The sequence below is a fragment of the Camelus ferus genome, chromosome 4, assembly GCF_009834535.1.
Source record: "Camelus ferus isolate YT-003-E chromosome 4, BCGSAC_Cfer_1.0, whole genome shotgun sequence".
NCBI classification, from domain to species: Eukaryota; Metazoa; Chordata; class Mammalia; order Artiodactyla; family Camelidae; genus Camelus; species Camelus ferus.
Genome location: NC_045699.1, coordinates 66,270,805 through 66,282,904, shown reverse-complemented (window position 1 = coordinate 66,282,904; position 12,100 = coordinate 66,270,805). Strand labels below are relative to the sequence as shown.

At 35.2% G+C, this 12,100-nt stretch overlaps 1 protein-coding gene and 1 non-coding gene across 8 annotated transcripts in view; one reads left to right on the top strand and one right to left on the bottom strand.

Annotated features, from left to right (window-relative positions):
• The window catches only part of GAPVD1 (GTPase activating protein and VPS9 domains 1), a 61,458-nt gene that overhangs the window by 29,504 nt on the left and 19,854 nt on the right, over window positions 1-12,100 (bottom strand). For 5 of the 7 annotated variants that reach the window (XM_032478432.1, XM_032478433.1, XM_032478435.1 and 2 more), the window contains 7 exons: window positions 10,604-11,447; window positions 8,957-9,043; window positions 8,004-8,138; window positions 7,669-7,858; window positions 4,601-4,761; window positions 1,935-2,064; window positions 729-854 (listed from right to left, as the gene is read on the bottom strand). In XM_032478432.1, coding sequence (XP_032334323.1) covers window positions 729-854; window positions 1,935-2,064; window positions 4,601-4,761; window positions 7,669-7,858; window positions 8,004-8,138; window positions 8,957-9,043; window positions 10,604-11,447 — 1,673 coding nt within the window. The remainder of the gene's footprint in view (window positions 1-728; window positions 855-1,934; window positions 2,065-4,600; window positions 4,762-7,668; window positions 7,859-8,003; window positions 8,139-8,956; window positions 9,044-10,603; window positions 11,448-12,100) is intronic. The other 2 variants (XM_032478434.1, XM_032478436.1) reach the window with 1 other exon arrangement.
• On the top strand, window positions 9,191-9,262 carry TRNAT-GGU. The gene has a single exon. It is a non-coding gene; the product is annotated as a tRNA-Thr (tRNA).

Below are 12,100 nucleotides of genomic sequence, written 5' to 3'. Positions count from 1 at the left end.
CTCCCTAACTCCCCGGGTAATTCTTATGCAAACTAAAGTCATTGCCTCAAATCCAGTGGAGGGCATCTGCCCTCAACACTCCCTTGAAAGCCATCAGTGACCTTTAAATGAACAAATCCAAAGAACTTTTTTAAATTAATCTTCCTAAAGCACAAGAAGAATCCATCTACTTTTCAGTCCTTACTTCGCGCTAGTCCCTTGTCTGACAGTTCCTGAGTAGGTCCTATGGTTGCCTCTTCTCTGACTTGCTTACACTATTCCTAGGATATCTCCAGTTTGGGTCAATGCAGTGCTCCTTTAAGGCTATTGTTTGCTCCCAAGAAGCTATTTCTTACACTTTCAACCACATGTATCTCTCACTCAGAACTGCCAAAGCACTTGTATGACAACTTTTAGTCATTTGTGTACTATTCTCTCCCTATTTTAAATTCCCTGAGCCCTGAGTTTTTAGGTTAGTATCCCTTAAAATTTTAATACTACAGAATTGAAACACCAAATATTACAGAATTCAAGCAATTCATGTTAATTATTCTATGTAATTTAAATCTAAATAATTCACTTAGCAACTAAATATATTTTTAAGAACTGAAGGAACTGTAAATAAATGCAAGTTTAATGGTCATTATATAATCAACTGAACACAGCCAACTTATATGGAAACAGACTGTGTATCCTGCAACCAGGTAAACTCCCTGCTACTCGAGCAGCTGTACTCAACCTCACTTTACCTTGTTCATGCTCTAATAGCTGCAGAGCTTCAACTCCGTTACTCCCAGAAGGTCCTGCTCCAAGTTCTGATACAGACTCTCCCTCCAGGTCTAGTGAGGACACTGAATTAGAACGGTTTGAGGGACCTAGAGAAATGTTTATACTGTGAGTGAGCTTTTTAAAAGTCATGAGCCACCATGTAATTCTTAATGCCTTGATAAGAGACTAAAAAGACTGATTAAAGTGTCTTTAATACTACATTTATACCATAAAAATACACACACCCTTTAAGTCAGCAATTTTGCTTTCAGAAATTTATCCTAAGGAACCAATCAAAAATTCATCTAAGGCTGCTTGTTGCAGGGCTTCTTATACTGTCTGAAAAGTGAATGCAATCTACATGTTTAATCATAGAAGAATGTTTAAATAAATTATGATATGCCCACTTGAAGTTAAAGAAAACCACCATTAAAACTGTTATTTAAGAATGCTGAATTACAAAGGGAAACATTACTGTTATACTGTTTAAAAAAAAAAAAGGTTACAAACAGTGTAAACCTAATTTTGATACAAATAAACCAAAATGTTAACTGTTAATAGAATGGTAAGAGTATAAGATCATTCCATTTTTTTCTTCACTTTCTAGGATGAAGGTACATTATTTATGTTTTCCAAAGGTTAGGGGAAAAGGGAAAGTTGTTAAGTTTATGTTTATTTCAAAATGTTAGTAAACTAGAAATTTTTCATTATAAACGTTTGTCCTAGCACATAGAGCGACATATTCTCACTTCACAATCTTGCTTTTTAATTTTCTTTTGTATTTCCATCCTACTTCCATTGTATTTTTCTGCTTCATTAAAAGCATACACAACATAGTGAAATACTAGTGATTGCATTTTTTTTCCATTTAGACATGCATTATATCCCTCTAAAGGAGCTCTATAAGCTTTGGTATAAATACTAGAGAAACAAAACTTGGTATTATTCAGTCCCAAAGAAGACTTAGATCCTCTGCATTTTTTATGACCAAAGGTCTCTTGCAATCTTAATTTTATTCAAGAAACAATCTTTACAGCCAACTGTTCAAGATCATTAGAGGAAAACCTCATTACTCTCCTCAGTGAGAGGCACAGACAGTATAATTATAATTTATAAGGCTCCTTTAAAGAACACAAAACAAAGTATTACTTGAATCACACAACTCCTTGAATGAAGTAACCCTTCACCTTCAGATATTCCTTCCAGATTATCACTGCAGAGGGAAAAGCGCAAGGTTTTATCAGGTTTACCGTGGAGTTTGTTTTCATCGACAGGGACATCTCCTTGTCCTCCATCCGAAAGCTGCATGTTTAGGACCTGAAAAATAAAATGACATTTGTTTATCAAAACTGAAAGATTATGGATAAGAAAAACACCATGGCAAATACATATTAAATTCTTCCTAATATTAGATTATCATTTTTAACCAAAAACCCATTTACAAGGTCCTGATCAAGTTTCTAAGTACCCCTAGAATAAAAGTGTATCAATTAGAAGAACTGAACCTATCTATGTCTTTCCATCACCCTACTGGTGTCAGAGACAACGGCAAAAGGCAACGGGACACTGATGCACAGTGATTAGGACTGCGGGAACCAGAGGCTTTGGAGTCAGCAGTCCAGCCCTCCTAGGTCTGCCGTGTGCCAACTACGTAAACCTGGATAAGTTTAAGCTCCCTAAGCCTCACCCTTCTACATCTATAAAATGGTGATAGTAACAGTATATATGCCACGGAGTTGTAGAGGATTAAATAAAAAGATGCATATAAAGCATCCGGCATAGTAAGATGACATTAACCTTGCAAACATTTTTTTCAAAAGATAATAAACTAATTCAACAGGAAGAAAACAGGCAAACAAATTATTTTTTACAGAGTAATAATTCTAGACAGAATCAGTCTAGCTGGAACCTCTACTTGGTTACCATATCACAGCCACAAAAGTCCATACCAGAAGCTGAAGTATGACTTTTAAGCCATACTGACCTTAGAGCTGATTGCCTTTTTATAGTGTTTCCTATCTGTGGGATGACTTCCCAATAACATAATTACTTCTCACTCCCCACAAGCCTAATTACTCAGCTCTGTGTGCGTATCACCAATCTAATGAAGAACTGAGTGCTTTGCTGAGTCACACAGCTTGTTTTAAGCACACCTGGAACTTGAACTCACAGCCACTGGGTTCCTAGACTGCTAGAATATGAAGAACAGTAACCTCACTTAAAAAGAAAAAGTAACAGAGGAGCACTAAGCTCAAGTGGTACAGTGCATGCTCAGCATGCCTGAGGTCCTAAGTTCAATCCCCAGTACCTCCTCTAAAAAATAAATAAAACCAAATACCTCCCCCTGTAAAAAAAAAAAAAAGTTTAAAAAAGAAAATAAAGAAGAAGTACCAAAATAAACTAACAAAAAACCCTCTAGGGACTGTTTTAACCGACCCTGCCTTTAAGTAACTAAATTAAAAAGGTTTTCTAACGGCTCTATATATTTACTCATGTGATGCCTTTAAAAAGTCATTCAAAAAGATTATTTTCCCTATTTGCTTGAAATTAAATAAAGATATAAAAATTTTCACATTTTGCATTTTTAAGATAACTTAAACCCATAAACTTATCATAGTGAGTGATGTGCAAAGGATCTTCAGGAAAAAAATCCATCTAAAGGCCTGGAGAGTGGTATGAATTAACGGAAAACAAAAGGATCATACCACAGTGAAGATACCTCCCTGCACAGGAATGCAGGCCGCTGTCCCCAAGGCTGCCACTGAGCTGGGGGTGGGGGAAGTAACAGGGTAAGGTAAAATGCCCCAGAGCTCTCTAACTGAAATTTGGCAGTTTTCTCCCTTATTAACCATTCCCCTGGTTATTGTAAGTTTTCATTACATTAGATTCTGACCGTTTTTGCCAGCTTACTCGTTTTGAGCGTGTGTGTGGAGGGACAGAGTTTTGGAGTTTGATGGCCCTCTTTCCTACGAGTCATGCTGCTTTACCAACCACCATCATCACTTTACTATTACAACTGGTTCCTTCTTCCCAGGCCAGGAATAGGTTTTCTTTAATGATAAGCAGTCACTGTTGAAGATAAGATGCTGTTTCTTTCTCAAGAGGTCACAGTCTATAAGAGGCTCCTACCTACATTATTTTTTTAAGTCTTTAAAAAAAATTTTTTTTAATGGAGGTACTAGGGATTAAACCCAGAACCTCATGCATGCTAAAGCATGTGCTCTACCACTGAGTTGTATCCAACCCCCACCCCCAAACCCCAGGCTCCTACCTTTAAAGAGTCAAGATTTCTTTCCTTTTGCCTCTGTCTTAAGTTCTTCTGTTTAGAAGTATCTTAAAACTGATTCCCATATCCCCACACCTATTTCTTCAAAATATTTTAATTTCTTAGTTTTCTTTTCCGTTATCTCTTCCATTTCTTCTTAACCAGCCAAAGAACAGCAATTATTTCTAAAGAATGCTTGGCTCTTTAAAGCAGGAATACCACGAGTATATGATTAAAAAGAAAAGAAACATAAAACATTTCCTACAGCTCATTGGAAAAGTCTCTCCAATTTCCATACCACAATTTCCTGGCCTCCTGTCTCTTCTACTACTATTAGGAAAATTCCTTCTGGTGTGGATCTGGTCACCAACTACAGTGCCATGGGTGTATTAATGTGAAGGACTTCTATTACTGTTCACAGGGAGTTTATTCAGCATTTGATGGAGTGTCATAGTAGACCCATTGAAGATAATAAAAAATATTTATTAAATGCATACTGATTTAGAGAAGTGACCATTATTTAGAAGAAACGAATCTAAACTTCTTAACATCAATAGCTATAAGTAAAATGTAACAATATAGTCATACCTCATTTTCTGACATCATCCCTGGAGTAAGCTGGGGACCTGTTCCTAAGGAAATGACCAACACCTCTTCTGGCTGTACCTCCTGGATGGTTTCTTGAGCTGATCCTTCATGGTCCATATGTAAGTCCATTAGTATATTGGTGCGGCTTCTGCTCCGAGTTGCTAATAAAAAAATTTCAAATAAGATAATTTAGAGAAAAAAGACAAAATGAAGAAAATAGCACACTAAATACAAAAATATATTTTCTATTAATGTGGAACATTTGCACATGCACAACACAAAAAAAGAGTGGTAAGAATATGAATAAGAAAAAAAAGCCCCTTAGCTTCCCCGCTATGCTACCAATGACTAATACAGATTCTTCTTCAAAACTGATCAATAGAAACAATGATCCATGTTCATCTGACAGGGAATGACACACAGATGACTACACCTGGAGGCCAGCAAACACATCCCAATCAATTTAAGACTTGGGGGTGAAAAGAAAAACACTACCTTATTCCTTATCTTTTCAAGATAGCTTCAATTATTTCTCCTGCACAGTGATTTAACTGCCATAGGTCTCTCATACTAATAACTAAACCTACAGGCATTAGAAAGTTTCATATAGAGATCTGACAGCCACATAGTTATATACATTAATTAGGCAACTGCTGACAAAACCAGAATCAGTTCTTGAAAACACACTGCTTTTCCTGAAATGTATTAACCTCATTCAAAGATGCAGAAGAGAAGATGCCCTGTGTTTGAACATAAGTTTCCTTTTTGCTTTATGGGAACAATCTAAACCAATAAAGGATCTAATTATTTGGGGGTGTTTTTTCCTACCTGTAAGTACGTAAGTAATACCTTTTTTTAAAGTACTCCATCCTATGAATCTTATAAGAACTTTTGGAAACTAAAAGATTTAGATAGTTTGTGACAACTTCTCTATGACTATTAGTCTTCTGTGAGGACAATAAAATTCAACACAACCAGAATACTAAACAGAAATTCTCTTTCAGTGCAAAATAATCAAAGGCACAGACATAAAGCAAAAACACTCAATAGTAACAAGTCTTTCAACTTCAGTTTGAGTGAAAGCAGACCTATCTGAAGACAGAAATATAAACAATCATTTTCTCTCCACAATGCTGTAGATGTGTTTATCAACCACTCTTACTTTCAAAATCAAAGTACATCAACTTCCAAAAGTCTAAACAGGTTCACTTAACATTTTTGCTGACCCTCACTGTCCTCTCTTAAATTGTAAACTTAAATACAATTTTATGAACTACATGAATCTTAGGTGACAAACTTTACAATTTATAAAAATGCAAGTAATCAAAATTCATGTAGCAATTTACATAAAGCAAAAGCAACATGCACGTGGAACACAATTTCATAAACCATTTCTAAAATATAAGATATATAAGGAAGAACAGCCTATTACCCACCAAATGGGGTTACTAGAGTGATATGAGCAGTAAGATTGGTGGCTGAGGAATCCCAGGCAGTGATGGCTGCTAACTGTTGTCCTGGGATGCGAAAGCATTAAACAAAAAGAAAATCAACCCTCTGAATAATGGACACATTTTTTAAAAAATGAAGTTCAATGACCTGGTCACATGACTATACAGAATAATGCCGGGCAAACATTTGAAATTTACTTCCCATTAGACCCATATTTAATGGCACTTCTGGATGACAAGAAATGAAAGAACTAATGTACATGAGTGAATCATGGAAAAAAAAAGAAAATCTCTGGTTTACCAAAAATCATTTATCTCTTCATATTAAAAAAGTGCAAATAGCCTGTAATATTAAAGATCACTGAGTGTCAAATTTCTTTTTTTTTCTATTTTTAATTCTGAAAATTGACATTTTGGGATGATGAAAGCCAAAGTCTTGAAGAATATGATGCCACATTTCTGTTAACTATATTATTCCATATTATGTTAAATGTAAGGTACATTAATTTTAACAAATTGACAGTTCTTAACAAATCAGTTCATAAGCGTTTAAAAATGAAATCCCATTCTTCCAAATGTATAAAATACAATTACTATTCATGCTCACTAACTGTTGCTGAGCTCCTCATTATCGTTTAAAATTTGGCACTAAAATCCTCTGCTCCCTTGGCCTAAACACTCCTTCCGTGCCTTGTTTACTTTGTCTAACTTCCATTCATCCTTCAAGAGAAAGCACAGGGTTCACTTGCCCCAGGATCTTCTCCTGACAGCATCACGACATGGTTAAGTTAGGTGTTCCCCTCACCCTTTGCCTATCTCCATTAGACACTCAGTACACTGAAGGGTGCTGGTCTTTTCCAAGGTCTCTCCTACTAGACTATCCGCAACTAACTTGAATGTAAGGGCATGACCCTTAGGTCTTTGTATCACCAGTGTCGAACACAGTGCCTTACCTGCCAGACAGTGATTATACCTACTCTTTATGTGGATTTTTTGCATGAATTAAATGTGAAACAACATTTAGAAAGTGTCTGGTACATAGTATATGCTCAATTAATTTGTGAATATATGTAGATAATAAATGTTTACTAAGGAAAGAAAGCTTAATTCCTAATTCTTAATGAACTTGACCAAATAAAATGAAACTTTTGCTTAATTTTGTAAAATAACAAAGACCTTAACTCAGTCATTAGAAAACTATTAGTGATAATAATGGAAAAATAATAACTATATATTTTCAACTTTACTGACAGAAACTTCTAAAATAAAATTATTTTATTATATGATTTAGAACTTTGTGGAAAGAACAAGGGCTACATAATTCAAATGATGACTACTTATAACAAATCTCATTTTCAAAATTTTCCGAGACACTAAAAACAGAAAGTATACAAGTGGCATGATCCCCATTAATTATGAAAATTATGTCTAGATAAAGCTAAAGCCTACTGATAAAACAACTAATCTGGTGCAATTTTCAAAAATTGAATTACCATCAGGAAAAACGAAGAGACTTTACCAAATTATTTAAACCTATATTCCAAAACACAAAGCAATAACAAAGACTAATAAATATTAAATTTAAGGGAAAGCCTCAATATAAGAAATTCTCTTTACCGATAGGCAATCGATTCTTTTTATTTGCTGGCGTGGTTGCTGGAGACAGCTGAGGAGTATTGTAGGGAGTCATTTCCAAACTGCTGCTTTTTCCTGGCTTCACCTGGGGTAGGTTTGCCAATAAATTGTCAAGAGCCATTCTATCTTCTCTCAGTTGATCTCCAGACATCACACTCTTCATAAAATTCACCTGGCAAAAGTAAAAGGCCATTAGCTTGTGAAATCAATTTTTCAAACACAATACACATTTCTCACACAATGTCCTCATCTAGGACTCTGCCCATGTTCAGATAAATGACTTTTGAGGAAATCCTATTAAAGAATAAAGCCATTACCAGAGTAATAAGCTGACTGTAGGTTATATAAACCACAGTTCTACTCAATCCTTCCAGAAGATTAACGGAGGACATTGGCGGGGTCTCCACTGCTCGGCCTCCAATCACAACATCAAGGAAAGCAGCAACACAGCTCTGTTTAAATAGGGGAAAAAAATCACAGTGAAACATTTCCTCTTTAAAATAAGGGAACAAAATTTCTGATTATGGTAGACAAGCATGCAGAAAGTTTTTCCTCTTGGAAATTATTTTAAACTCAACATTAAAAAAATTAAACTATGAATTGATATAAAATAATCTGCAAGATATTCTGGTATGTGAAACAAACATGATGCAGAACAGTGCACACAATCCTACCACCTGTAATTAGGAAAATGTATTAGGAATGTGCTTGTATACATTTAACCTTCTTGATAGAGACACAAAATACTGACAACAACAAGAAACTTTAGGGGAGGAAACGAGGGTTAGTGATCACACGTTGAAAGAAAATTTCACTATATATCCTTTAAATTTTAATCTAGGTTGAATGTACAGCCTATTCAAAATATGATCAACTAAATTTTTAGTTAAACCAACTAAACAGTGTCATGTTAATTTATGAAAGGTGCACAATTATTGCTGATTCACACACTCATAGATTTGATTTACTGACAATTTTTAAAAAGCAATATTTAAAAATAAAATAATCTTAATAGCTCTTCAGTTCTCATTACAATGGCATCTCTTCAACATCTCTATAATGAGAATCAGTAATCTTTGATGACATCCTCCCCTAAATGCTGCTGATCCAACATTGTATCCTCTACAGCCAGACCAAGAGTTATTGAAAAGAGTATTTAATTTACACATCACTGGGGACAAGATTTAATAAAGAGAACAGTTAGGTTCACTAATACTTTAGCAGAACCCTCTATAAACAGTACTTCACGTGACACAGTATTCATTCTTACTTTGTCGAATTTTCCAAGGCTGCTCTTTGTCCGGGGATCTCCCTCTTCAGAGCCAGTCATTGCTAACTGCTGCAAAAGGCGGCCAACCTGCAACCCAGAGCAGAGGTAGAAGACACACTGTAGATACTTATATACATTCCTCGCTGAGAAAGCATTTCCATTCCATTAAAAAATCTGTTTCATGAGAATATTCACACCATCTGACCAGGAATATAAAATAGGATCCCAGGGATGGGAGGTATAGCTCAGTGGTAGAGCATGTGCTTGGTGTGCACGAGGTCCTGGGTTCAATCCCCAGTGCCTCTGTTAAGGGGTAGAGGGGAGCAAAACTTAAAAAAAAAAAAAACCAAAAAAAACAAATAAAATGTGTTTCTTGTCTACGTCAGCTTTTACTATATTTTATTATATTTAAGTTGAGTTACTAAGACTACATACAGAATTTTGCTTTGGCTTTAACGCATATTATATTAACACTAGGAAATGAGGTAGGCAACCTTTGCTTCTGATACTGTATTTTTTCATGTGTTTAGAAATTACTTTTCCCTGTAGTTCAGAGTACTCAAGGTAGAACTTTTTTTCCTACACTTAAAAGCAAACAATTCCTACAGAACACAAGCTGTTTTGAAAGTAAACATGAATTCACAGAGCCTGTTCCTTACTGCTGAAAGTGAACTGTTAACCCACTCTCTCTAAAGACACTTCACTGAAAAGTATTATACAGCATCTTCTTCTTCATGTCTAGGACAATCCCTCTTTTTATTCATTTTGAAAAGATGTGATTCAATCTCTACTGGAAGGACAAAAATAAAACTAACTACACTATCATAAGAATAAATGTGGTTATTTCACAGATGATAAAAAATTTAATATTTTATTTCAGAGATTTCTATATAGATAGTTTCTAAACACCCCAACATGATAGAACTGATCATGAAAAAAGCTTATCATTAACAAAGTCATCCAAAGATAAGATATATTCTATTTCAAATAAACTCTGTCTCTTCTTCACAGTATTTGATATGATGAAAGGATTCCCTTAAGAAATAATAACATGATTTCAGTAGTTCAGATGATTAGGGGAAAAAGTGCTAATATAGATCCAAAAATCCTCTTTCTGAAACTCTTAGATCCAAAAGAGTTTCAGATCTCAAAATTTGGAGACTTCAGAAAGGGTGGCTACTGCATACATGTAATATGTCCAGTATTTAGGTTGGTGTCCTATAATGAGACATTAGCATTCCTGCAGGAAAACATGAGTATTTACTAACATGAAATGGAATAACTAACAATTATAAACAGCCTCGTGTTGGTTCAGATTAGGTTTTGCTACCAAATGAAGTATAAAAGACACTCTCAGTTTTCAATCATTCTGGATTCTGGTTTTTTTCCCAATTATTCTGGATTTTGAAATCATGGGAAAGGGACGGTGGGCTTGTTCTAGAAAATATAATCAACTATTCATTCATCAAGTGTGTGAGGACTCCGTTTAAAAACTAACACAAAATGTAAGAAACAAATATTTAGGACGGTTTGGGGAAAAGGAATGGTAAGAATATATGAATAATGTCGTCATATTTTCTGTTCTACCCTACTGCCCAATCAACTGATTTTAAACGGAATGCCACATTAATAACAGCAAGAGCGTACCTGCATCAGATTAAATCTTGCCACCTCATTAATAGGAGCATCAGAAATGATTCCATACTGTTCTGGATTGACAACTGCAGGACAAATGAAGCAGGCCAACAAGAGGTCAGTACACATTGCCCTGACCTCCCCAATTTCCAGTCTATCTACACAGGAGAGAGTTTTGTACATCTGTGACACGATCCATCTCAAACTATGTGGAAAACAGTATGTGTTCTGCTTGAGATAACCAATAAATTTGTTCACCAAAGCCACTAGTTTGGCTTCATTGGAATCCACCATCTCTTGAACCTTTTGCCTGAATCTATCTGAGCCTTTCTCTCCAAAGAGTTTTTCCTGTTGAGATGGGGAGAACCTCTCAATTAGCTTGTTTGGATCTGTTTCCAGGTGATCTTCATCTTCAACAAGCAGCTGCATGATTGGCTCATGTAAAGTGGCTGTGAGGAAAAGTTTGGCAGAAAACAGTCCTTCAGAAAAAAGTTTAAATAAGATGCTGAAGGCACAAGTTCCTCTCCTCAAAAGTCGCCTGGGGTTGTCACTTTCTTTAAGTTCAAATTCAATCAAGTATCTCAAAACCTGAAGGAGGTAGCTTTCATCTTCTTGCATAATGCAGTTGCCATAGAGAGAGGTAAAAACTGTGTAAATAACACTTTGTGTGTTCTCCTGATTAAGTTTCTCTCCAGCAACCAAAGAGGAGGCAATAAGACGAGGATTTTCCCTTAATCGACTCAAGAACTCTCCATAAGCAGTCTCCTGAAATCCCAATTGCTTATATCCATCAACAAACTGTGTATCCTCCAAAATCTTGGCATGTTGGCAACATTCAGCAGGGGAAGCTTCAGCACTAAAAATGGGCAAACAAGCAAAATAATAAAATTAACAACAATAATAATGTAACACATATACTATACTGAAACATGGAAATGTGAGTTGATTATAGCCCCAGCACTGAGATCCCATGGAACTGCTAAAATCTTTTAGATCACCAGCACCTGAATGTGTAAAGAAAGTCAAAACCAAAAAGTACAAAGGACAAATTCCTCACATTAAATCAGGTTTAATGAAAAGTAGCAAGAAGTAACCATTATTCTGATTTCTATCATCAAAGATTAGTCCTGCCTCTTTTTGAACTTTATATATAAGGAATCATACAAGATGTACTCTTCTATGTCTGGCTTCTTTTCTCAACAGTACACCACAGCACCACTATTTCTAGAGTTAAAAACTGCTTCTTGGAACAACAGAACAATGAGGTATTAATAGTGAAAAACAAAGCTTCTAAAACTGTAAAGTAGATACACAACAGCAAGACACGAAAATGTGTATGTTAATATTTGGAGAAAACTAGAACACAAGATAATATACTCTCTACAATAATAAAATGTTATATAATACCAAAATATAAAATTAACTGATGTGGTATAAAATATTAATGTTTAAGTTATAATTCTCTACAGTGCTTAGGTTAATAGGACAATTAATAAACAAAATAAGCAA